We start from the raw sequence: 27,863 nt of genomic DNA, 5'->3' as shown, positions 1-27,863 counted from the left end.
TGATATAATATAATGTAAAACTTAAAGGTAAAATAGAAAAATGTATGTTTTGAGGAAATATTTTAAATGATGGAGTAGTAAGGATTAATTGTCTAATTAACCAAAATTGAGGTTAGGTTATTTTCAAAATAAAAATAAAAATTGAGGTTAGGTTTTGTAATTATTCTTTAAATAAAGTTGAATATTAGGTTGGTGGACCGCATAATTATTGTGAAGAATAAACATATTTAAAGTTGAAACGCATCTCAACCGTTTATCTCCATCACATCAGATTATTCATCCTACGGCAGAAACAGTTCCAACACATCGATCCTTGTGAAAACATTCCAACCAATAAGAATTGGTCTCTGGCTTCTATATAAGTTAAATCCCACCTCAATTCTATATCACCAATATCTTATTTTCAAACCCATCTTCTTTTCGAAACTCCTATTTTCGTCTTTTTGCAAATCCTAGATTTCGATGGCGCCGAAGGCAGAGAAGAAGCCCGCCGCTGAGAAGAAGCCAGCGGAGGAGAAGAAGTCCACAGTCGCCGAGAAGGCTCCAGCTGAGAAGAAGCCAAAGGCCGGAAAGAAACTCCCCAAGGAGGGCGCCGCCGCCGGCGACAAGAAGAAGAAGAGAACGAAAAAGAATGTGGAAACTTACAAGATCTACATCTTCAAGGTTCTGAAGCAGGTTCACCCTGACATCGGTATATCAAGTAAGGCCATGGGAATCATGAACAGCTTTATCAATGATATCTTTGAGAAGCTTGCCCAGGAGGCCTCAAAGCTCGCTAGGTACAACAAGAAGCCGACGATCACATCTCGGGAGATCCAGACAGCTGTGAGGCTTGTGCTCCCCGGGGAGTTGGCCAAGCACGCCGTTTCGGAAGGAACTAAGGCCGTGACCAAGTTTACCAGTTCTTAAATCAGCTATCTTGTAGATTGTTTTGTGTTTGGCTGTTGTTTTCCTTTTATTGAAAGTAGTGGGATGATGAGATGTTCATATGTATTGGGTTAAGGTTCCTTTACTTTCAGTGGATTGTATGTTCATCCGGATCTTTTCGATCCCAATGTATCTTATTCTAGATATTAATAGACAACGCTTCACAACTTCACAAGCCTCACAGATGTCGAATTATGAAAATAGTTTTCAATTGGGTTCTTTTGTTTTGAAAATTTCTTGGCAGGCTTTGTTTTTCGGTTCATAAATTGGTCTTTATCTCTTAAAGTCTGAATCTTGGTGGTCATAGTGGTCTTGAATCTTGATGGTCATAGTGGTCTTGAATCTTGATTATTATTCATTGTTTTATCATAATTTGGATCTTTTGGCGGGTTAACCAATTTGGTTTTGTTTTAAACTATTTGCCCACTTGTTGGCGCCATGTGAATTTTGGAAAATAAAGTGCTTTCAAAATTTCGATGCAGCAGGCTCTTTAAAGACTACTTAATTTTTTTCTATTACAAAGTATTATATGGTGCCCACCCTATTTGTTGATCTGTTCTCTTACCTGTCATTTTAATGTAGTTACCTTCACATAATCCTCAAATATCTTAAGAACAGTAATTTTTGGAATTTTGGGGACTTTATGATCTGAAATGAGTTCAAATTATAAATATCTGAAATAATCAAGTTAAATTGTGCTGAAAAAGCCCTTCATTATCAAATTTGACAACAAAAGTGATATGAATGTGTCTCTTAATGTATAATATGAGAACATTAATATTTGCTTTACTATTGAAATCAAGAGTAAATTCAATGTTCTTGAAATGATACACCCTCACTCGTGGCTTCTATATTTTTATCATATATTCGTTTATAATTTAGTTTGCTCATTTTCTAAAATTTGCAGCAAAATTACTCAAGATTATAAAAACACTATTATTTAAAATTATTAATTTTGTGCAAGAAAAATTTGCTACGAAACTACCTAATTTTTTACTAATAGTACATTTGTGTTGGCTGATGTATTAGTTTAAAGTTAATTTCCATATTTTAATTAACTACTAATTGTATTTTCTATACTTTAATTTTTTCTTTAATAAATTTTCCCAAACAATTTAAGAAAAATAAAAATCCTCATATTTTTTCACATTGATAGCATAAAACCCATATTTTTGAAAAAATTGACTGTTTTTGAGCATTTAATTACAAAAATACAGCACGGACAAAAAAAAATCGACTTTATAGTTCATTTTCATGTTTACAATTTTATACTAATAAGATACATTGAAATAATTGATTGCCTTCTATTATATTATTTTTGGCATACTTATTGTAATTTGAATTTTTATAAATATTTTATTGTTTTTGCAATTCCTAGTCCATTTTAATCGTATTTTCATAAAATTTAAGGAGTACTTGCATTTGTGCAAAAATAAGGTACAAAATAATTTAAGGCCCTAAATAGGCCCAATAGATGTCTACGCAAGGCCCAGTATACAATAGTGGATTTATCACTCTTCTTGCTCAGTTTTGTTGCAACTGAGCTAGTCCTCCCAAAACGGCAGTTGTCTGACGACCTAAACTCGTGGAAGCAAACATGTCCAGGAGATTAACCCAGCTTTTTGTCAGCAGTAGTTTTCTTTTTCTCTTATTTCATGTTTATGTATTTTCCTTTTCTACTTTAGTTTTGATTATTGGTTTTGGGCTTAGGATAATCATCGTTCACCACAAATGAACGCTTCAAGAAGTTATTCTCTCCTTTTGGGTCAATCACAGAAGGTATTCTCATGTTCCATTCCATACTTAGTCTTATAAACAATTAATTCATTTGAGAAATTCAGTCACTGCTTTTTGTTCCATTCACTGAAGGTTTTTGTTCTGTTGTGTGTATAACTAGGTTAGTTATGGACTCAAGAACTCAAGGGCCTAAAGGTTTCGGATTTGTGACGTTTGAATCTGAGGTTGAAGCGCAAAAGGCTTTGAAGGCCATGAATGGCAGGGTAACCTGAATTCTTACATATATACATACTTGCACATATATATATGCATATAATGTTTTACTTCATTTTCTCTCAATAAATCTGTTGTGTAAAATGATTTTAACTTGGTTTTAGTTGTTGAACTTTACAGATTGTTGATGGGAGGCTAATCTTTGTTGAAGTTGCCCATGCAAAATTGCCTGGAGAAGATGCTTCCTCCTCTTGATGATCAATCTCTCGGAATTTAAAATGTTGGCATATATGAGCCAGATATCTGTGTGGTGCAGAACCCACGTCAGTGATGTTGCCTACTCTAGATTTTGTTTGTCCCAATTCATTCTCATTCCATTCATTTTCAGCTTGCATGCATCAATTATCCTTTATTGACATTCTCAATTCTGATGTTTATATATAAATGGCACCGAAGAATGTTGTTAGGTCCCCAAATCAAAATATCAGTATGTTATTATGAAAGTTGGATTTATCAGAAAATGTTGGAACAAAAACATCCACATATTTTCCCTCACATAGCAAACAAGGAAAACTAACATAGCATTGTTCATTGTCAAAAGTTGAATAAAGAAATGCAATCTGCCACCCTTCCAAACCTTTGTTCCTCCTGAAGAAAGCCACGAAGAAGTTTCAGTTATCATTCCAACAGTGGAAACAACAAGCAGAAAAAGCATATATCATAATGATTAATCTCTTTCTTTTAATTTCTAACTTTTTGCATTGTACCAATGAGTTGCATAGTGAAATCACAACCTTAAGTACCCTTTTACTGAAATAAAAAATTGCATATAAGAAATTATGGAGTAAACCCATCATCAGTTTCTATCAATATGCTTATTTGGTCACAGAACTAAATGAAAGAAAGTTTCTGCATTTTCTCATTTCCTTTTCAGATGTAATTAGTGAATGGAACCGTCTGTTGATAATCACACTTGATCAATATACATTTATGGAACATAAATTAAGTCCAAACCCAATACTCTACTCTTTTTACAGCATTTATATAAAAGACACTCGAACAATGCAGTCTCTCCTCATTGAACACTTTGACAACTATGTTAAAGAAATGGTCGACACAACACAAGAAAATTGGTGCTCAAATATTTTAGAATCTTAGGTCAATTAACAGTTAACTAGGGACAAAGATTAAGAAGAAATAACTCAATTATATTTAAAGGAGTAAATACAAGCAATAACATGAGATGTGAAAAGTGCTAACAGAAGAACACAGTAGCATAATTGTCCATGCATGAAGAAAATGCCATGCATTTATGTCATTTCTTCTGGTTCAAATCAATACATGAACACATAAATCCTTCTTTCGCAAGCTGTCGATGATAATTTTGGGAGTAAACGAGCAGAAAGAATCCAATTTAACTAGTAAAAAAAATCATATTGAAGAATACCAACAAACTAAATCATATATAAACCTTGAATTCATGCTGTTATCCCTTGTGTGCAAATTGCACCCGAATATTCCTGCCGTCCAGTAACTGATCATGAACTTTAGCAGATTAGTAGGGCTAATTTTGATGCGAAAAGAGAGCAAATATAGTGAAATTACCTGACCATCCATTTCTTGAAGTGCTGTGGTGGCTGCAGTTTCAGAAGTAAAGTGTACAAATCCATACCCTTTTGATCTTCCACTCTTGTGGTCACATATTACTTTAACTGCAACAAATATATTTTGACAAACTTAGCATTCCCTTATAAGAAAAATAATGTTCCTGCTAAAAAAGAAATGAGATTTACATTAATACCTTCTAGTATATCACCATGTTGTTCAAAAGCAGCCTTTAAAACAGGTTCATTTGTATCAAAAGAAAGACCTACACTTCAATGACGCATAATTTGAGTGGAATATCTTGTAGCTGGGGACCAAAAATGTACTTATTAAAGAAAGTACTTGGTCCTAAAGAAAAAATGGCTCAAGGCAAAAACTTGAAGCTTAAAGGGAAGACTAGACCTCCAATAAACAGTTTGCTAGAAAAGTGTCGTGAACAGAAATTTCTGGTCAATGTAAATGTGTGCCAAATCCGACTTCCGCCATATACGCCTCTCATGATATATATATTTGGTTATATGGCCCGATTGCAAAATCAATTGATAACTCGATAGATTAGATTACGATGATAACCCGATCTTATTAGCTGAAATTGAAGAGGGAAGGGGACACATACAGATGATGACGTGGGTCAGTCGGCCTAATTGTGGCAGTTGATTTGGGTCAGTCTCTCACAGTTTGACGAAGGGATGATGATACATCCAAGTTTCGGTCGGAATGGACTGCGGTTGTACTCGTCTCGATCCCCAGTTTCTCACTCAAAAACAGAATAAAAGTGCATTACAAAAAAAAAAAAAAAGGTCACACAAAGAAAGGAAGATGTCCATCGGTCTGTGCGTCGTCCTCTTTGTCCCAAGACCTCACACCATCCATGCGTAGCCCTTCTCCGCCGCACGACGAAGATGAACTTAGCCAAGCATCGAGCCTAGCTCTGCTGAACCCCGACGACAGCCGTCCATGGGTTTCCCTTCGCCGAATCATACAAGGAAGACGAGCTCAGCCATTTCCCAAGCCTTACCTCCGTTGAACTCCGACAACAAAGAGAGATGGGCTGAGATGGGGTTTGAATTAGAGAAAGAAAGAGAGAACAGCGGCTGAGATGAGAGAGAGAGAGAGAAGTGTTGGGGATTTAGGGATTTCTAATCTATCCTGTATACATACATATAATTAATTCCCTCATATCAGGGTCGAGTTCTTTCCCTCACCACTGGCGTCGAGTTCCGACCCTCACAATCCTGGAAACCCAGCCACGGTTGCAGGAAGAAGATGAAAATGTTGGAGGCAGATTAGGTTTGAACTAGAGAGATCCACGACCTCTCCAATGGCCCCTCCCTCCATACCTGGGGATCTGACGAGTTCCGCCCCTTTGTTCGTCGCCTCCCTAAGTTCAAATTCTGGTATAATAACTCTTCGATTTGTCTAATTTTCCTCTTTTCTGAAATTTTGCTACATTTTATTTTAAATTTAAATTTCTTTTCTTTCAAATATACTGTTCGTGATGGAGCCTTTGGTAAAAATAACATAATACTTTTATGAGCAAAATAACTTTTCAAAAAATTTATTAGCAGAATGACATTTATTTTAATTAATATAAATTAATTTAATGAAACTTAATTAACGTTAAGTTAATCATTTTTTATTTTTTTTTAATTGGAAAGTGAATTAGGAGAAACAAAAATTGAAAAAATAGAAGAAAGCCTAGAGAGAGAAAGACTTATGGAGGCACGTCTACTCAGTTTCTCATCACTCACTTAACATCTCCATTTCAGATATAAAAATGTTAGTAATGTACATGAATCTTGTGTTTAACTATTGGGTATTTATAATTTATAATTATATAATTATATTTAGCATAAATCTAAAGTTTTTTGCCAACAAAATAAAATTTTAGGGTAAAAATAAGTTTTGTTTGAGGTTGAAGATGGACAATAAATTTTAGAATCTCTTAAGGTCTCTTAGTGCAATTTTCAATGATACAAAATTATATTGAGAGACCATGTGCCACCAAAATAGGCATGGCAAAATGGGGCAGCGGGGCGGGGCCCCGACCCGACGGGGCATCTTTGCCCCGATAAAAATGGGGCGCCCCGCCCCGCTGTGGTATGAATTTAAGCGGGGCGGGGCAGCCCCGTCCCGCTAGGAATTTAAACGGGGCGGGGCTGCCCTGCGTCAATTTTTTTTTTTTTTTTTGTATACTCTAACTCAATTATCTTATGCTACTTATATATATAGTACGTAAAATTGACATTTTATATGTGGTTTAGAATATTTTCAATTCTATATAGACTAGAAAGAATTATAAATATTGATAAATATGTTTTATATAATTCATCCTTATTCTTGTATTTATTTTGTAAATTTCAAAATAAAAAAACAAAATATAATATTTGATGGTGTAGTTGATACAAAGTGTAAAATATAAAGATTACAATAAAAAATAATATCTAGGCTTGGGGAAAATTCTAAAATTATAATTTAATGTTTCTTAAAAAAAAAAGAAGTTAAATGGGGCAAGTGGGGCAGGGCAGACCCGCCGCGATTAAGCCGGGGCGGGGCGACCCGCCCCGCTCCAAGAAACTAATCGGGGCAGGGCAAAATGTTCGCGGGGCGGGGCAGACCCGCCCCATTTACATCCCTACACCAAAAGGATCTTTAAGATCTCTCAGTGCAATTTTTAGTAATGACCAAATTATACTGAGAGATCCTATGCGACCTAAAAGGGTCTTTAGGGTTTTGCAATGAAATTTTCAGTGATGACCAAATTATACCGAGAGATCTTGTGCGACCCAAAATGATCTTTAGGATCTTTCAGTGCAATTTTTAGTGATGACTAAATTACAATGAGAGACCCTGTGCGACCTAAAATAGACTTCATGGTCTCTCAGTACAATTTTCAGTTACGACCAAATTAAACTGAGAGGTCCTATTTGATTCGTGGCGTCTTTTAAGGTTTTTTGTAAGTTTTTAAAATGCACTTGATTGGCTTTAAAATGAATATAAGCTAATTGATATGTATGCTTATTTTATACTTGTTAATTCAAATATTGAACTTTATGACAGGTATGGATTACGTATTTATTTGCATGGACTATAATGGTGAGTGGAAGTTTATAGACACTCTATGGGAATGGTTTGGTACTGGTTGCAATAAGGGCTTCTTGGTTGATAGGAGTATCAAGTTTCGTCAATTAGTGGATAAAGTTTATGAAAAAATAGGCATTGATCGAAGTTTGTATGAAATTGTAATAACTCATAAGTTGGTTGGTGAATCATTCAATAAAATGACACCAAGTCAGGTTTGCAACGATTCTGATGTTGAAGATTTTATGATATTCTACAAAGATAAAGATGTAATTCCTTTATACGTTCACGTCAAATAGAATAATGATAAAGGAAAGACAAAGCTTGTTAGTAAGGGTGGTGAGTTCGTTGGTGATGATGATTTGTTTGATAGTGAAAGTTTTTATGATAACTACTTTGGGTGTCATATAATAGAACAAATTCAGAATGATACTCGTTATGCTCCAAATGAAGATCCAGAGCAACGAAGGCATCATTGGCTCCAATCCAACACCAGAGGATATAGTACGTGAGGGAAGTGACAATGTACTGGAGGAATGTGATAAAGTAGTTGAAGAAAATAATTATGTAACTGAGAGAGGTGACAACGTGGTCGATGAAGGTCAAATCATCCCTTATCAATAGTTTGACATGGTCGTGGGAAATATTGCAGAATTGAATAGAGAAGCAAGTCAAAATAGTGGGAGACATGATGGATCTGATTTAAAAGTGGGTCGACACTTTGTGAGTAAAGATGAATTGAATTATTATTTAAGCGTCATCGCCATTAATGGAAGATTTGAAATGAAAACAATAAAATCAATAAAGTCATTAAAAGAGGTTCGATGTATTAGTGAAAATTGCCCATGGCGAGTGCGTGCTACAAAGATGAAAGATTCACATTTTTTTGTCATTTGACAATACCATAATCTTTATTCTTTCTCATTGATGAACCGAAATGTCAATCATAGACAAGCATCCAGCCACGTTATTGGTGCTCGTGTACAAGGACACTTCAAGAATAGTAAGGACCCACTCAACCCAAGAGTGGAAGGGAAAAAGATGGGCTCATGCTCACACTTCAAGAATAGTAAGGACAAACATCCTAGGATTCATGCGCGAGGAAATAAAAGTTCAAGTTAGTTATTGGAAATCTTGGAAGGGAAAAAGATGGGCTCAAAATTTGATTAGAGGAACGACAAAAGAAAATTTTGCCTTGCTCCCTTCGTATTGTCACATGTTGAAGCAAGTAACTTCAGGTACAATTACTCACATTGAGCTTGATTCAGAAAATACATTCAAGTACTTTTTTGTGGCTTTATGAGTGGCTATTAAAGGGTTCACATACATGAGGAAAGTAATTGGTATAGATGCCGCTTGGATCAAAACCAAGCATAAGGGTGTACTATTAATAGCAACTACACAAGATAGTGAATATCATACTTACCCAATTGCATGGGGTTTGGTTGATAGTGAGAATAATGCTTCATGGTCATGGTTCTTGGAGAAGTTGAAGGATTTGATACATGATCTTATGTTTTATTTCTGATAGACATCAAAGTATCAAGCATGTAGTGTACCACGGTTATGTTATGGCTTCTCACGGGGCTTGTTATTGGCACATAAAGCAGAATATAAAACATAGTTATAAAAGTGTTGTTTCGACTAAATTGTACAAAAAAAGCTGCAATAGCGTGTACCATATTGAAGAGCTTAATAAACATTTCGACCAAATTCGCAAAACATATCCACGTGTCACTAAGTATCTTGAGGATGATGTCAAGTTGTATAAGTGGTCTAGAGTGCACTTCAGTGGTGACCAGTATGAAGTTATAACTACTAACATAGTTGAGACTATGGATAATTTGATGCGAAAGGCAAGAGAATATCTAATCGTTGCTATGATCGATTTTATCCTAAGCACGATGGGGCAATGGTTCTTTACTTGTCGTCGGGAAGCATATGCAGTAACAACGCCATTGACATCTACTAGAGAGGAAATCTTACGAAAAAGATGGGATGAAGTCGGTTCGTTGACAACACTCCAATTAAATGAGAATGAGTACAATATGATGTGTGGAGAATTTGATGCGATAGTGAATTTAAATTCAAAGAGTTTCACGTGCAAGGTTTTTGATATTGAGAAGCTTCCATGTGTTCATGCTATAGCTGCAGCAGGAAAGTCTCAACCCCAGAACACTGGGGAACTCATATATTCTATGTGGTCAAAATACTGCACTTCAGAATATTGGCTGTTAGCATATGCTGAGACTATTTATCCTGTATCTTCAAACTCACAGTGGACCAACATTCTTGAAGATGTTATGACAATACAAGTGATAGCACCACCTGAAGATAAAACTAAAGGAAGACCAAAAATCAACTGCATACCTTCCCAAGGTGAAGTTCCTAAGAAACAATATAATTGTGGGGCGTGTGGGCAATCAGGACATAATGCATAGAAATGTCCCAGTCGAAAAGGGCCATCAGATGTTAGAAGCACAACTAATGTGTGACTTATTATTATTATGTAGTCATGAAAGACCCTAAGAGAACCTGTGAGACATGAGAGACCCTAATCTATCATTTTATTAAGTTCGTTGATTAATGAAATAACCATTTAATCAATGATTCTATTATTAAATTTCATTATATAATTACGTTTAATTATATAATTTCACAATTTAATTACACTACATGAGTAATTGTATCATCTAATCACGTCATAAAAGTCTTTTTATTAATAATTTGACATTTTTATTACATTATAAGTGATTCTATTATTAAATTTCATTATATAACTACATTAATTATATAATTTCACAATTTAATTACACTACATGAGTAATTGTATCATCTAATCACGTTAGATAAGTCTTTTTACTAATAATTTGACATTCTTATTACATTATTAATAATCACGTTATATAAGTGATTCTATTACAAAATTTCATTATATAACTACGTTAACTATATAATTTCACAATTTAATTACACTACATGAGTAATTGTATCATCTAATCACATTATATAAGTCTTTTTATTGATAATTTGACATTCTTATTACATTATAAGGGATTCTATTATTAAATTTCATTATATAACTACGTTAATTATATAATTTCACAATTTAATTACAGTACATGAGTAATTGTATCATCTAATCACATCATATAAGTTTTTTGTTAATAATTTAACATTCTTATTACATTGGTTGTGTTTGGTAAAAAAAATTTTTTTGAATTTTTTAAACACAAAATGAAAATATTATTTTTATTTTTGTTTCTTTATTTTAAAAAAATAAAAATATATTTGGTAACTATTTTAGTTTTTTGTTTTTAAAAATAAAAAATGATAAATGTGGTTGATAACTTTTATTTTTATTTTTTGTTTAAAAATATAAAATGAGCTGTTGATTTAAAGAAGAGAAGAATAAAAAAAGAAACGAAAAGTCGACAACGGTTTAAAAAATTTTCAAAAGTGAAAAAATTCTATTTTCAAAATTTAATGAAGTTTAATTAAATTTTTTTAAAAATAATAAATAAAAATAGAGTTATCAAGCACTATTTTATGTTTAATTGTCAAATTTTTAATTAATTAAATAAAAAACTATTTTTTTACGTGTTACCAAACAACACTATTATAAGTTGTTTTATTATTAAATTTCATTATATAACAACGTTAACTATATAATTTGATTATTTAATTACATGTCACATTATATAAGTCACATAAATCACATTGTCTCAGTGCATTTTGACAATCTCTCAGTACATTTTGAGGGCTCTCAGTGCATTTTGAGGGTCTCTCTGAAATTGGTACAAATAACATTGAGAGACCCATGTGTCCAGTGCATTTTAAGGGTCTCTCAATGCATTTTGATGGTCTCTCGAAAATTGGTACATATAACACTGAGAGACCCGGGTCTCTCTGAAATTGGTACAAATAACACTGAGAGACTCGAGTCTCTTAGTGCATTTTGAGGGTCTCTCCAAAATTGGTACAAATAACACTGAGAAACCTATAGAAATTGATATACACAAATAGAAAAACAAATACAGTTCCATAAACATAATATGAAATACTGTATGTTAAATCTGCACTAGACATATCCAAAAGCAGAAGTTCTTCCCAAAAAAAGTTATCTAACTAGGGATCTGCACTACCAACATATAATTGAATTGCATATGCCTGTTTGAAAAATCTATGTTGTCATCATTGAGCAATGTTGTACCAGACTCGTTGCACTAACCAACAATGTGCATTTCTATTGTCTTAAGCATGAATATACCACAATCTCCACTGTTAAAGACAATGTAACTATATTAGTATCATTTTTATATGTTATCAAGAGATACATGTAAAATTTAAATAAAACTTACATTCTCTGGCTTTGAGGAACAGTATTCCTGGGGCTACTTCTATCGTCATGAAGTAAGCACATTGAGATCTAAATTCATCAAAATGACCTCTATCACGAAGTAATAACGGAAAATATTCAGCAAGTGGCTGCACTGATCTCTCCATTGCCTCTATGGACCTCCAATAATTCCATTTCGACTCATAGATCCATATTGTCCACAATCTGATGTCAATCGGAGCTAATGTCCAATGTTTGTTTTCATGATTCCATGACACATAGAAGTAATTCACCTTAGACCAAGGTCTCCCCCTAATTGGTTTGACTGCATCGACAAATGACAATAACTTTGAAGACTTCTTATAGACTACGGTGCTAGTCTCATGAGACTTATAGTATAATTCACACACATCTTTCCCAAACTCATCAGTCAATATGCATCTATCTTCTTGAAAGATATCTTGAAATTTGTCAATTCGTTTTCTAAATATACAGGTAATTTCATCTATGTGCTACCAAAAATGATCATTTATTCAAATATTAGTTATGCTGAAAAAAATAGTGTTAACTAAGTATTGATGATAATGCTTACGTTGCTATTAATATATTGTTGCTTTGCCAACAATATCTCGAAAAATATTTTGTCTCGAAATGTTTGGTCACACTAAATGGTTGTTTTGCCACCTGTATCCTCATTATACCACCTGAAGAAAGCTTCCACATCTGCCTCGATGGGCAGCCTAAAAGGGTCGAAAGTAGGAGGTTTAGACTTTGAGTATCGATGTTTCTTCGGCCAAGATATGAAAGGTGACAACAAATGTCGGGCATGTTTTCTTAACCTCAATGGTTTACCATCTCTAACTACTTGTTCTACCTCATTGCCATGTTCTTCTTTACTAATCCCTTCATAAATAATTGATGGTGGTGTCTCATGGGTATTTGCAGGTGAATGGGGCGGTGTGGTGCAATGCTCTCTGGAAATTTGTGTAGTTACATGTGGGTTTTCATCTATATTCTCCTCTCCTTCAGGTGTGGCGATTTTGTCTATTGAAGGCTCTATAGGAATATCAGTTATATGTGGCTCATCATCTATATTCTTCTCTCCTTGAGGTGTGGTGGGTCCATCTAAACTGTCTGCATGCACATAAGGTGTATCCTACAACTATGAAGTAACAAGACATTTATAAACATAATTAAGAAATATAGTAAAAAAAAACTAAAGTTGTGCAAGAATATTAGTTACCTGTGTGTCACCATACACATTATGCTCTCCTTGTTGGTCATTTATTGTAGTTTTCTCTCCTCTAGATGGGGTCATTCCCTCCCCAGAACAGTGTGCATGCACAAGTTGAAGGATGTCAATCAAGTCAACCAACTTTTCCATTAATGCTATATTCTTTTCTATATTCAAAAACTCACGCTGATCATTGTCTGCCATAATTGCCTCATGCCTCTCTTTATTCAATCGCTCCATCTCCTCATATCTTGATCTGTGCAACTTTTCTTGCTCAGCCATGAAACATTTTAGTGACTTAAATAATTCATTATTAACATCATGAGTTGGGACTGACTGCGAGGATGACACAAAAGGAGTTGGAGTAACTTGAGGAGGTGGTAGACCCTAAGAGGATGGTTGATGAGATGGTGAAGACTCCATAAGCACATGACCCACATCAGCTAGAGGAGATAAATGTGGCAGAGAATAATCTACAAAGACTTGTGTTGAGGGACCTTGTGAGGATGTTGGATGAGATGGTGAAGACTCCATACACACATGACTCGTATCAACTAGAGGAGATAAATGTGGCAGAGAAGAATCTATTAAGACTTGTGTTGAGGGACCCTGTGAGGATGGTGGATGAGATGGTGAAGACTCTAGATGGCTCTGTGCCTCTACTCTTGCAACTCAGTCATGGCTATTACGCAAGGTGACATCACCAGATAAAAATGAAGATTTTTGATCTTTGATGTCATTTGTGTCATCTATGTAGTTATTCATTCTTTCATAGAAGAGTTGTACATTTTCTTCTGGACATGGAACAAGAGTAGGTCGCACAAACAACTAAAAAGAAAACAAATGAAAGTAAATTTGTTACCATAGCCAAATATTTACATAAATAAAATTAATAAGTAATTTTATGTGGATAAATACCTCTGCTTCTCTTTCTATAGCGTCAAATAAACCTATAACTGAGATACTTTTATGGATCTCATTAAACTTCCAACCAAACCATCGTGAAATATGATTTTCTGGAATTCTATGTCTAATCATTTCTCCCAATTTTGGCATTGCTTTACTTATCCATATTTATAACAGTCCAAGCAAGAAATAAAATACAATATACAGTATTAAAGAAAAATTAGATACAAATTTAAAAAATTATATATTTTTTACCTGAAATATTCAAGGACAACCATTGAAATTCCACCTTATTGTTAGGAACAAGTTTCCTAATACGCATCGGAATTGTGTGATGGGTTGGCCCAGTGTACAACAAAAATTTTGTAACATATTTAAACTACTTTTAAATATGCAGATCCATTAATATACATACATTAATCATAAACAAGAAAAGAATAAAGAACATACCTCTTGATGCCTATCAAGTGTCATTGTTATCTTTTCGTAAAATAAACGATCTTCCTATCCAAGCTGCTCCCAGGTACTCACACCAAGATCTTCCACATCGTTCTCTACACCTCAAGAAGTGTGTGGGCACTTAGAGAATAAATGATGGTATATTTCTGATTCAACTTGATTTACTCAACACATGAGATCAAGAGAATAGGTCTGAGATTAGTTCTGCATCTTTTCAGAGAGAGATGGAAAGTATCGTTCTTTTCTTAGAGCGAATAATTGAGTATTCAGTATATTTTTTTTATAAGTCTAACTTATATAGAAAATATTTAAATTTAAAAAAAAATATGTAACCAATTACAATTTATCTTTTAATTAATTAATTATCTTATTAATGAAAAAAATCAAAACTATCTTTTTGAAATTTTCATAATTAATTAATTAAATAAATAAAAGTGAAAAATCCATTCCCTGATTTCTATAGCTGCACGTCGTGCAGTACCCTATAAAATAGGGGAATGTGATTTTTCCACAATTATTTAATTTATTTATTTGTTATACCCAGATTTCGAGCCATGTTAAATGCAACCTCGAAAGCTGGATTCGCAACGAATGGACTCGTAAAGTTTGAAGTATGCTCTAGGACTAAATATCAAGCCTACAAGACTGAGGCGACCTCGAACGTGGTGGCCTCGAAATATTCACAATCTCGAAGGGTAGCTCCGAGACGCATCTATCCTCAGGAAAGACCTCGGATCAAGGGTTCCGAGCCTGACACACGTACGATCTCGAAAGCCATGTGACCTCGGGAGATGTCATTAGCTCGAAAGCTGATGAGAAACCTGGTAGAGTAAGGGCTTGGAGATATATGATAATGACCTTGGATATCTACAAGTGTTGTCTATAAGGGACGTGTTCTGCATTTATTATTGTAAATCCCATAAAATCACGGGATATTATTTGATTAGTTATACGCCCCCTGGTCTTCAGGGGACGTTTCCTTTTATATCGGATTACAGGCATTTAAAGCCATTTAATTTATTTACACAAAAAGAGTAACTACCCAAAATATGTGGGATAGTATTCTGCATCCTTCTCTATAAATAGAGATGTCATGCACCAATGTAAAGGACCGAAATTCTGAACCTTGAGAGAAAACTCTGAAGAATTCATGCTTAAGAATTTTCAGAGATAATCTTGAGTTTAATAACAGAGACTCGTGGACTAGGCAGATTTAACTGCTGAACCACATAAAAAATCGTGTTGTGTATTGTCATATTTTAATTGGCCATTACTAGTTATTGTTTACGTGCTCTTCTTTCACTGTTGACGAAAAACAGCGTCAACATTATTCAAACTACCTTATCAGATAAAATCCAACAACTTGATAATTAATTCAAATTTGAATCTATTATCTTTTTAACTAATTATCACATATAATTAATTATTTTAATAAATATTATTCTTTTTAAATTCAAATCCAATTTGAACTTGTCAGATTATTATCTCCCACTCAAATAAAGATATTTAATTAATTCTACTAACTAATGAAAACTAATTTTAATTAAATATTAATTTCAAAAATTTAATATTCATTTTATTATAATTTCAAAAATTATAATAAAATAATTATTTATATAATTTCAAAAATTATACAATAATTAATTATTAATTAATTTTGATAATTATAACTAATTTGTAATTAATTAATTAATCACTATTATCACATAATTGTATATTTGGCCCGAAGAATAAAATTATTCTTAAATGTATTTTTACCATTTTACCCTTTATATCAACTCTTGCCTTGAATAGTGGTGATAGAGCTACTATGGGGACCTATGGACCTATAATTCTAGGCTCCAATAAATTTGTGATTATTAATTAAACTCTTCAATTAAATAATCTGAATTTATTAATCTCATGATTACTCCACTATAAATATGAGACTGAACTCTTGTAATTATAGACATTTCATTTACTGAGTACTTTATAACAATAAAGCGTCCATTGATATAATCATTACATACAAATTAACCCTCTAATAATGGTTCATAATTAACTAAGAATAAAATTACTATTTTACCCTTTTAATTATATCTTGTTTCCTTAAGTACCATCGACTTTACTAGTGAAGGTTAATTCATAACCAAATTATGAATTTGAGCTCAATAACCTTTCAGTTCCAAAAGTCAGCCATTAAGAGAACCATTATTCAATATCTTACGAGAAAGTATAGATTCCTTATCTGTATACTATGACCTCAGCCATTTACATTAATGAGTTCCCAAAACAAAAGTTTATAGCCTGATCATTATGACAAACCCTAACGAGTGAATCAAAGAACTCATATAACATAAACAGGAGTTCATAGTAACTTCAGGATTAAGATCTATTTGTATATGATCATCAGATAATATATTTAATTAATACTTCAAAACGGTATTTAACTAAGTATTAATAAACATATCTGGTCGAGTTCTATATATTCTCTAATATATAAAGCACCTCCACTAAAGTGTCCTACTACAATAGTAATCTGGATCTAGATCACATGTATTCATAATACTAGTGGACCGTACTTGCAGTAATTAATCTAAAGATTCCATAACTTTACTTTATTGCGTACTATTCAAGTTCATTTATCTCAATCACAATCCTCTCGTACCAATATGTGGTTGAGATCACATATATGAACTTATGAATTTTTCTGATATTTACTTAATATTATCACAGAATAATATAGTCCATAAAATATATGCATACCAAATTCAATTTATTTATTTATTTCTTAAAAACAATTTCTGCTACATATGCTTTCAAGGCACAATTCCCAACAATCTCCCACTTGCCCTAAAGCAAATGAGGCATCTCTCTCATTCCTATGTTTCTTACATGGTCCTTAAAAGATTTCATAGATAAAGTCTTTATGAAATGATCTGCAAGATTATGCTCTGAAGCTATCTTCATAACTGCAACATCTCCTTGGTGAACTATCTCTCGAATCAAGTGATACTTCCTCTCAATGTGCTTTCCCCTCTTGTGACACCGTGGTTCCTTTGAGTTAGCTACTGCCCCACTGTTGTCACAGTATAGGACTAGTGGCTTATCCACATCTGGCACTACTTCCAGATCGGAATAGAACTTCTTGAGCCACACAGCCTCTTTAGCTACTTCACAAGATGCTATACACTCGACTTACATGGTGGAGTCTGTAATGCTAGTTTGTTTAATACTTTGCCAGACTATTGCTCCTCCTCCAAGAGTAAAGACTGATCCAGAAGTCGATTTCCGACTATCTCTGTCTGATTGAAAATCAGAATCAGTGTAACCAGTGGGGTTCAAGTTTCCACTTGAATATACAAGCATATAATCTCTAGTATTTCTAAGATACTTGAGAATATTCTTCACTGCAATCCAATGACTCAATCTAGGATTGGATTGATAACGGCTGACTATCCCTATTGCATAACAAATGTCAGGTCTTGTACAAAGCATAGCATACATAAGACTTCCTACTGCTGAGGCATATGGATACTGTATCATATCTTCCTCTTCCTGAGGTGTTTTGGGACACTGCTCCTTGGAAAGGACTACTCCATAATGGGTTGGCATATCACCCTTTTTGTAGTTTTGCATATTAAAATGTTCTAGCACCTTATCAATATAAGTTGCTTGAGACAGTGCCAAAATCTTGTTTTGTCTATCTTTAAGAATTTGAATGCCTAGAACATATTTGGCTTCTCCCAAATCTTTCATCTGGAATTGTTCAGCTAACTAGTTCTTTACCTTTGATAATGATGTTATGTCATTGCCAAACAATAATATATCATCAACGTAAAGAATGCGGAATACTACTACACCATCTTTGATTTGTTTATAGACACATGGTTCGTTAATTTTTTGTTCAAAACCAAATGTTTTAGTTGTGTCATCAAATCTAAGATTCCAAGATCTAGAAGCTTGTTTGAGTCCATAGATGGACCTAAGAAGCTTGTGAACTTTTTTCTCTTGACCTTTTACTTCGAACCCTTCCGGTTGAGACATGTAAATGGTTTCGTCAAGGTAGCCATTCAGAAAAGCTGTTTTGACATCCATTTGCCAAATCTCATAATCCATGCACGCAGCAATGGATAAGAGTATATAAATGGATTTTAGCATGGCAACAGGAGAAAAAGTTTCTTCATAATCAACCCCTTCTTTCTGTGTGTAGCCTTTAGCTACAAGCCTTGCTTTGAAAGTCTCTACTTTCCCATCCACTCCTCTTTTCTTCTTGAATATCCACTTGCAACCAATGAGCTTGATATTCTCAGGTGGATCTTCAAGAACCCAGACAGAATTGGAATACATCGATTCTATTTCTTGGTTCATGGCGTCTTGCCATTTGTCCTTGTCAGAATCATTCATTGCATCTTTAAATGTCAATGGGTCATATTTGTTTGTGTCAGACACAAGCATTTGAACTTCATGTTCATAGCGTATTGATTGCTTACTAACCCTCCCACTACAACGAGGCTCTCTACTATTCTAACTAGAACTAGCAGTTTCCTATTGTCGTTTTTCATTGGTTGTTGCTGGTGACTTTGCAACTTCATTCGAGACCATCTCCTCCAGTACAACCTTACTGCGAGGTTTGTGGTTATTAACATAGTCATGTTCAATAAAAGTTGCGTTTGTCGATACAAATATTTTATTTTCTTTGGGACTATAGAAAATTCCACCTCTAGTCTCTTTGGAATAGCCGACAAACATGAACACTTCAGAGCTTGATTCCAACTTCCCGGTCTATCCTTTTAGCAAATGTGCAGGACACCCCCAAATACGAAATGGTGTAAACTAGGTTTACAACCATTCCATAATTCCATGGGTGTCTTCTGGATAGAATTAGATGGAACAACATTCAATATGTATAGAGCATGTAACGCCCCAACTCCAGGGACCGTTACGGTGTGCCTTGTAAACAGTGCTAAACTCGCTAATCGAGTCATTTGGCCAAAATCGTGTAACTAAGCATGATTAGCGGTTTAGGGAATAAAATTTTTGGTTAAGATGTAACGTTTCATTAAAACGTTTAATATATATGTTGGGATCCCAAAACTATAATTTCAGAGTCTATTACAGGAAAATATTTACAACAGACCGTTCTATGCGGCAAAACAGGGTTTAACCCTAGTTCCTCTTTAAACCTCGACCGTGGCGGACGAGCAGCTGCATATGTACACATCATCACCTAAGCTCTCCAACTCAAGGATGGTCCAACTTTCTTTTGCCTTTACCTGCTCCACATAGCACCCGTGAGCCGAAGCCCAGCAAGAAAACACAATATAACATGATATAATATCAACAGTGATTGTATTAATTAATCAGGACCAACAGTCCAAACAAATAGGTGACTATCACAAAAAGTCACAAATATGGGGACAACACCCTTTAGCTATGTGATGATAGGATCACCAGGGCTTAACAAATAAGTGAGCATCTCACTAGCTTTAACAAGACAGGTGCATGGTGATTAGTCACCAACATAACCTTCCTCCTGACTCTAGAGTCATAACTGTGGAACAGCGTTCCCTAGCCATGTGACAAACAGTCACCGGGGCCATATGCCCTGGCTCTGAATAACTAGTCTCAGACTAGCCAAGTGCTTATAAGTTCATCGACCTTAGGGTCGGTCCAGCGTTAATACCCCATATGAGTCATTCTTGCTGATATCGATTAGATCTAATCTTCATTTGGCTCGGCATTCATGACGCTATGCCATTTCTGATTCTTAGGTCAGTAAAACATGACCAGTGTTCAACTCATTGTGAACTTGACTAATAAATCACAGCTTCACAGATGGATCTAACACCATTGCCGATTCTGACTAATAAGCCAGTGCCATACATAAGTAAGCCATGCCACCAAACATATACCGCATGTCCAATATTCATATACAAGGTATTCAGCATGCTTACTTAACTAGTACAAGTACAATTATGACCATGCACGAACACAGTGGCTCAAGCTCTGAACGATATCATACTCAGTATATAAAGCATGTCCTAATCACATGTTTCTCGTGCATCATATGCATTATATTTACCAATCCAACATGCACCAATAACAGCCATGCATGTCATACTTAATAATCAACCAACATGCATCAAGAATAGCCATGCATGTCACATATACACAGGGTGCAGTTTTCTTACCTCAGATTCGAGCTAGAATGATTAAAAGAACGACCCTTGAGAACAATCAACTTTTAGTCCTTTAGCGGTCACCTAGCATAACCAAACACGGGACACCATTAATAAAAATGATTAACATAGGTTCCCAAACCAATATCTAGCCTCCGGGACATCAATCCACACTTAACCGGGTAGTAGGATCGACCCCGAGGCCTAAAGCTAGCATCCCCAAGTCAAAAACCCATTTCTGGCCAAAAATGCCCTTATGGGCCATGGCTCACCATAGCCATGCCGCGACTCACCCTCAGACAGAGGCAAAACCTCCCTAGAAATCAACATAGGCCGCGGTTCACCATAGCCATGCCGCGACACTTTACACAAAACAGCAAGCCACCAGCTTTTCTTCCCCTGCGTTTTTCCTCGAAACCAAACCTTCAAACCAGTTCCAAACCTCATCCAAACACTCAATCCAACCCCTAAACATCATCTATATCAAACCCTCATCAAAACCCAAGGTAAACATCAATCAAAACTTCCATTAATCCAAACCTTCCATCAAGAAATCACAAACTAAAACTTAAATAAAAAACAGAATAAAACCAGAGATTCCATGGCTGAGACTTACCTCAAACTTGAGATTAAACCCTCTTCAATGGTTAAACTAAGTTTCTAAGCTCCCACCTTTAATCTCCCACTACAAGAAAATGGGGTCTTTACCTACCAATTGTAAGTGTAGGTAAAACTAGCCTAATGGTGGGTAATATGGTTTACCTACCAATATTGAATTGGTAGAGATTGGTAGGTAAAGGTTAGTGGGGAAAGAGTCTTTACCTACACTTATTAACATTGGTAGGTAAAAGAATCAGTGGACCCCACTAAGTTATAAATCAATTGATGAGTCATCAGATGACGTGTTTGATGACATGGCATCCTACGTGTATGCTGACATGGTTTCTGTAGTTTTACGTGCTGATGATGTGGCATCATATGTGGCTTCCTACGTGGCACCCTATGTGGCATCCTGCGTGGCATCCTACGTGGTGTCATTTTATTAGCCCACATAGCATTATTTTATTGGTCTGTTATACAATTTATATTTTGTTCAAATTTAATGGTTATGTGTAGGTAAAACATAATAACAGTTATTTATAAATGTTCTATATTAGAAATAAACTAGAAAAAAACCATACAATAATAAAATGTTTAATGCTAAAATTCTTTATAATGTTCAATACTAAAATAAGTCATAAAGTTATCATTTTAAGGTTACCCCTACCAAAATAAAAAAAAACTTCATAAAGTTCATTCCTTAGTAAATTAATGTAAATAAACTAAGAATCCTCTTGTGACTCCCGAACTGAAAAAGATGGTGACTCTCTTAAATTTGCATCTGAAGCCTGGTCTGTTGGAGGTGGTGGAGGCGGTTCCATCAAATTGTTATGACAAAGTATATCTACAACCACACTAAGTTGTTCGTTAGTAGCATTCAGGCGGGAAGTTGTATCATTAAGTCATTCAACTAACTCTTCATAAGTTGGTTGATTACCCACAATATTTTCACGATGTGAAGTAGAAGTTGTGACACTAGGAGACCGCCCCCACCCTCGCAAGTATACCGAATCACGTCCAAGCACACGCTCCATAATCTCTTTATCAGACAGTTCTTCTGGAGGATGTTGACCCCTTAACTCCATCATTTTATCCTAATAATATATTTAATTAATTATTAATAAGAAATATAATAAATAAAAATTTAAATTATTTACATATAATGGCTCGAGCTCTATTACAGTCCATCCTTTCTCAGCATCATAATGCTTTAGATGCCATGTCTCAATTTGACCGGTAGGAGAAGTTAACACCATTCCACGTCGAATGTGATGTCGTGGTGTGGAGACTGAACCATTTTTCGACTCCCATTTCCTCTTTGATCGATTGGTAGTATTCTTTAATGCTCTTTCCTGAAGAAATAAATCCAAATAAAATAGTAATATGTAAATAGTATGTCGGGTCTCTTGTTCCTATCATAATAGCAATATTATGATAAAAAATGTTACCTTAAATTCAGAGCTGATGATGTCCCTATCCAATGACGATCCATGAACCAACAAAATGGTGTCCCTTGTTGTAGTTGGTAGAGCTGATGATGAACCCAAATTCTAGAAAGAAGACAGAGGAGAACAAGAGCAAGAAAAAGAAAAAGAAAGGATGGTAAATATTAAAGATTTCTCTCTTTTGTAGATTATTATAATTGAAATAGGAAAATAAGAAATAAGAGAGAGTGGGAGATTGATTTGGGGGAAGTGAAATGAAAAAGGAAAGGCTAAAAAGGATGAGGAAAACAATGAAATTTCTGGCGTGATAGCCTTTCATTTGAGGATTCTGTAACAACAAACAAAGATAATACAAAAAATAGACTAAACCAGTAAAACTACATTCAAATAGACTTAGAAATAAAGAAAACTAAATAAAAGGTTCAGCTACTTGGAGCAGCTAAACAGTTGAGTTCTCATAGGGCTGTTTTGGCAATTATATTTACTTGTGAATGGACAATAGAGTGAACTTTGTTATGGAACATGGTCATATTTTAGTCACAGGGGCATATAAGTTGTCGGGCAACTCCATAATTCAGTTGTTTATTTTTTGTTTTTGGCTCTAGTTTACTTGAAAAACTTGATTCAGAATACTTCAGCTGTCAAAATGCTGAAATAGGATATCGTTTCTCAAATGGGCAGACATGTTTTTATCTTTTTTTTTAATAATAATAATAATAAAATAAATAATAGTGACTGGTTTAACAATATTTAATAATACTCTTTTCTAAGATAACATGTCTCTTTATAAATGGACCCTTTTTCCGGGTGTTTAGTTTAAAGAAAATATAATGCTGTAGAGCAATTACATAAATGGAGCCAACACTTCCAAAAAATAGTTTAGACCCTCTCTCTCTATAAAAATCTATAAACCATGCATATATATATATTAAGAGAGGGGTCCATATATAATCTTTAGACTTTAGCTATAAGTTTAGCTAGTATATACACACCTTAATGATCATCATGATCAACTACATATATATATATAAGTCACATCTGGTCCAAAAAAGCATATATATTTATATATATTTTAGCACTACTAGCTAGCTATATAGGGTGGATATTAATGTAATTTCTCTTCTATGAGTTTGAAATATGTGGTGTGTATTAAGAGTACACATATATAGAGTAGTACTACTACAATAATAAAGGGAGTCTCACAAGGGAGTAATATGATTTTCAAGGTGTTTTTGGCTTCTGAATTACAGCCGCTGAAGCCCTTGGTGAGTAACTAACTTATTTAAAACAACTTTTCATGTTTAATTAATTTGAATTGAAACTAGTTTGACAGTAATTTATTTTTATTAGAACATCCATGGCTGAAGGAAGATGGTGAAGTCTCTGATTAGCCTATTGACAGTGTTGTTCTAACAAGGATGAAGCAATTCAGGCCTATGAACAAAATGAAGAAACTTGCTCTCAAGGTACTATAATCTATAGCCTTTATTATAATATTTGTACCTTTTTAACCTCTCCACTACCAAAAAAAAAAAAAAAAGCTACTTACTTGTATACTCTATTACACCACTAAATATTTAAGATATGAATCTTGATAACAAATTTTTGATGAATTTTAACATTTCAAAAATATTCTAACATTTCAAATGTTGGACTGGACTGTTGTAAGGTAATAGCAGAGAACCTAGAAGAAGAAGAAATCCATGGCTTGAGACAAATGTTCAACAACATGGACACAGATGGAAGTGGCACAATCACACTAGAAGAACTGAAAACTGGGTTGACCAGATTGGGATCTAAACTTTCTGAATCCGAAATACAGCAGCTGATGGAAGCTGTGAGTATTTTTCTTTGAACAATTTGTTAACTTTACGAGCACTTTTGCAAAATTGACTGATTTATACCTAAACAATCGCTCTTGTTACCCAAAATTTACACTAAAATAACCCACTTTAAATATCACATTTTCAGGTTGTTAGTTTGGCAAATTCCTCTGTATTTTATATATATATATTCCTGTTCAGTTACAGTGGTTGGTTTACTCTCATATAGGAGACAAAATGAGCTACTACAAGGTACTTCTTTGCCAAGAATAAAGAGTATCAACCACTTTAAAGAGTATCCACTTTACAAAAGGACATTTTTTCTTATGTATGCAGTATGCATGTACCAAAAGAGACACCTATACTTGCCCAAATTTTACCAAAAGAGTTTGATAAAAATGACTCATCTCTCTTTGGACCAGCTAAGTATGAAAGTTGATCAACTTAATCTAGATGTGTTCCCCTTCTTTAGGCTAATCCTCAATATTCATTATATTATTATAGTAGTTATTATCATACCAGAAACAAATCAATCAAATTCAAACACAAATTCACAAAGATATGAAATCCATACCAAGTCATACATTATTATTATTACATGCTTCATAGAAACAGAGTAGTGAGTCTTCAGAGATGCATTCAAATTAAACAGACTCCAAACCAAGAAAAGGGAAGCTGGGAAAGTCTTCAAAATGGTGTATCTTCAAAAGTCCCTAACTCTAATATTCATTGGCAATGACAAAAAAACACAAAATAATAAAGCAAAAATCTTTAAAATAAAAATATATAAATAAAAATCTCAACAACTTCCATTGATAAGATTCCTATAAACCTTACTTGATTAAAAACGTCTGATAATATTCATTGAGCCAGAATTCATGCCATCACTACCTGAGTAGTTAGCTCCCTGTTGTAAATGGTGAGAGTAGGAATTTCAAAACATGATAAGATCAAAATTCAACAAGGCACAGAAATGATGATACGAATGACCAATAAATTAATGCCTTAAATAATGTTTAGCATATATAACAAAAACAACAACAATAATAATAATAAGAATCTCGATTTGATGATCACCACAGTTTCCAATCATCAAGTACAAACACTTCTCAAGAGCACTAGTACTAGTACTACTACATATATATATATATAGTTCTAATATTGCTAGTGGCTTAGGGGGTTTGACAGAAGAGAGAGAGAGAGCATTTTTATAGGGTCTTTAATAGTCTGAACCCACCAAGCAGGCCGCATGGCCACACTCTGCAGCAATATATGTAAAGAAAGGCTTTTGGAAAAGACTGTAAATGATGCAGCAGCAAAAAGTAAGAGAGATAAAGGGTACTACATGCCATTGAATGTGAGTCAATAAACGTGGCTGTGTTCTGTACATAAGAAAACAAGAAAATCGATCTTTAACTTTAATTGTCTTGTTTTGCTACATGGAAAAGAGAGAGAGAAACCCCCCCTCCATAGCTTGTAGTTGTAGATAGATATAGCTTAATTCAGTGCGACAGTAACCTGTGCTCCATGCACACACACACACACACCACTCTTACCCTACTAATACTACTGCTCTCACGGTACTAACACCACTTCATCTTACTCTGTTTTCACATGCCAAGCCAAGCCATCTCTCAATGTAATTGCCACCTGTTCATTAATTGTCGTCTTTGTTGGACTTCTACCCCTTAAAATATAAAAATAAAAGGTCACAAACCCAGTTTAACAAGCTTTCGATGACCTCTCCACCTGTGTTCCTTCTCATTTTGCCTATGTACTTCTGTTTTTTTTTCACTCCCAACTGAAATGAAAATTCCTTCAGCTGCTCTAGTAAAACATGTACAGATCACCTAATACTCTTACAATCTCCAATTCAACTAAATTCACCCCACGAGGAAAAAGATAGTAAAGAAAGCAAAGATGTGTAGACAACAATGTAATCCATTACAGTCTTCGTCCTACTCTAAGTCTCTATGTGGTCCAACAAAAACCTCTCAGCCTCAGCACCCTCTTTAAATTGCCTCCATTACATTCTCTACCTTCACTCCCCTATGTTCTTACCCTCATTTTCTCGAGAAAATAAATTCAACATTTTTTTACTCAATGAATCACAAACTATACACTGTAATAATAATATTCATTATAGCAGGAGGCTTATAATAATTCTAGTTGCTTACAAATGTTTGCGTTGTGACAGTAAATATATATATATATACTCTTAAAACTTACACAACTGATTATTTACATTATAAAATATATGCAAATATATTTTTTATGGGTGAATTATTAGTAAGAATTCAATAGTGAGTACTGAATATCCATATCATCATCCTGAAAATTGAGTTTTAAGGTAAGTAAAATTCATAAATTCCATAACGGGGCCGGCTGATGGTATTATCGTCATGATCAGGCACTACCAGTTTCGGCTAGCCCTATAAAAGAAAGCTTACACATAAGTAGAAAAGAGAACCTACCCAAACAAAATCTCATAAATCATTTCATCTGTCCTTTATGTATGGAATATGTATTTGCTGTTAGTAGTAGGTATAGACGATGATGGTGTAGACCTCGATGAGATCATCTTGCCCCATTCAATTCAGCAGACTGGGCATTTGGTTGAAATTATGGCATAAACCTACCAAAAGTCATATAAATAAAAAAACAAATAAATAATATATAGGAGCAACTTTGGTTGAAATTATGGCATAAACTTAAAATGCAATCTGATGCGAGTATGGGAGAGAGACCAGACCAGAGTGTTTTTTTGGGCGTTTCTTCTCATAAACCTTCTAAGGATTTCTGGGCTAAAGGGGAGGACGAAAGAGGCACCCCGCTCATGCACATCTGGGTTTTTCTTCTCAGGTGGCGGTCGGCGAGTATGGGTTCTTCTCTCAGGCGAGGATGGGTGTTCTTCTCAGGCGATGGTCAGCGTCGGGGCCTCGGGGGTACTCTTGCTGAGGATCGGCGCTTCTTCTCAGGCGATGGTCAGCGTCGGGGCCTCCGGGGTACTCTCGCTAAGGATGGGCGCTTCTTCTCGATGGGTGCTTCTTCTTCGTCTGGTTTTCTAAGAGGGAGAGAGACCAGACCAGACCAGAGTATTTTTTTTGGTCTGAAAGGGTTAAATGATAAAATATATATTATTATTATTATTATGATTTTGATAGTTAGAATTAATTTAATTTTAATTTTTGTTTTTGTAATGTTTATTTTTTTGTAAGATTTGTACTTTGTTAAAAATAAGAAAGATGACATGTAGGATATTTTTAACACATCATCACACAACTCAGCATCATTTTTATTAAAAATTAAAATAATAAGAGGGAAACATTGGCG

The 27,863-nt window shown here is 34.5% G+C and overlaps 3 protein-coding genes and 2 long non-coding RNA genes across 8 annotated transcripts; 3 read left to right on the top strand and 2 right to left on the bottom strand.

The window, feature by feature from the left end:
* The first annotated feature begins 391 nt into the window (after positions 1 to 391).
* Positions 392 to 1,094, top strand: LOC133791042 (probable histone H2B.1). Its single transcript, XM_062228924.1, has one exon. The coding sequence runs from the start codon at positions 463 to 465 to the stop codon at positions 907 to 909; it is 447 nt and encodes a 148-aa protein (XP_062084908.1). The 5' UTR covers positions 392 to 462; the 3' UTR covers positions 910 to 1,094.
* Positions 1,095 to 2,444: 1,350 nt separating this feature from the next.
* On the top strand, positions 2,445 to 3,398 carry LOC133791038 (uncharacterized). The gene is made up of 4 exons (XR_009874111.1): positions 2,445 to 2,558; positions 2,638 to 2,706; positions 2,825 to 2,927; positions 3,058 to 3,398. It is a non-coding gene; the product is annotated as an uncharacterized LOC133791038 (long non-coding RNA).
* On the bottom strand, positions 3,338 to 5,992 carry LOC133791037 (glycine-rich RNA-binding protein 2, mitochondrial-like). Of its 3 annotated transcripts, none has more exons than XM_062228921.1 (5): positions 4,885 to 5,982; positions 4,679 to 4,747; positions 4,483 to 4,589; positions 4,349 to 4,411; positions 3,338 to 3,525 (listed from the first exon to the last, which is right to left on the bottom strand). In XM_062228921.1, the coding sequence occupies exons 1-4, from the start codon at positions 4,979 to 4,981 to the stop codon at positions 4,364 to 4,366; spliced, it is 321 nt and encodes a 106-aa protein (XP_062084905.1). In that variant the 5' UTR covers positions 4,982 to 5,982; the 3' UTR covers positions 3,338 to 3,525; positions 4,349 to 4,363. The 3 variants fall into 3 exon arrangements, with proteins under 3 accessions (XP_062084905.1, XP_062084904.1, XP_062084906.1); XM_062228922.1 differs by lacking the exon at positions 3,338 to 3,525 and adding an exon at positions 4,065 to 4,246 and having other exon boundaries at positions 4,885 to 5,987; XM_062228920.1 differs by lacking the exon at positions 4,349 to 4,411 and having other exon boundaries at positions 4,885 to 5,992.
* Positions 5,993 to 9,134: 3,142 nt separating this feature from the next.
* On the top strand, positions 9,135 to 10,004 carry LOC133791538 (uncharacterized). Its single transcript, XM_062229459.1, has one exon. The coding sequence runs from the start codon at positions 9,135 to 9,137 to the stop codon at positions 10,002 to 10,004; it is 870 nt and encodes a 289-aa protein (XP_062085443.1).
* Positions 10,005 to 21,845: 11,841 nt separating this feature from the next.
* LOC133791036 (uncharacterized) lies at positions 21,846 to 27,628 on the bottom strand. 2 transcript variants are annotated; one of them, XR_009874110.1, is made up of 6 exons: positions 27,283 to 27,628; positions 27,005 to 27,165; positions 25,368 to 25,437; positions 22,711 to 22,812; positions 22,444 to 22,614; positions 21,846 to 22,356 (listed from the first exon to the last, which is right to left on the bottom strand). It is a non-coding gene; the product is annotated as an uncharacterized LOC133791036 (long non-coding RNA). The 2 variants fall into 2 exon arrangements; XR_009874109.1 differs by having other exon boundaries at positions 21,846 to 22,614.
* Between the last annotated feature and the right edge of the window lie 235 nt (positions 27,629 to 27,863).

This window comes from Humulus lupulus, chromosome 7 (assembly GCF_963169125.1).
Source record: "Humulus lupulus chromosome 7, drHumLupu1.1, whole genome shotgun sequence".
Classification (NCBI taxonomy): Eukaryota; Viridiplantae; Streptophyta; class Magnoliopsida; order Rosales; family Cannabaceae; genus Humulus; species Humulus lupulus.
This window is presented reverse-complemented; position numbering and strand designations above follow the sequence as displayed.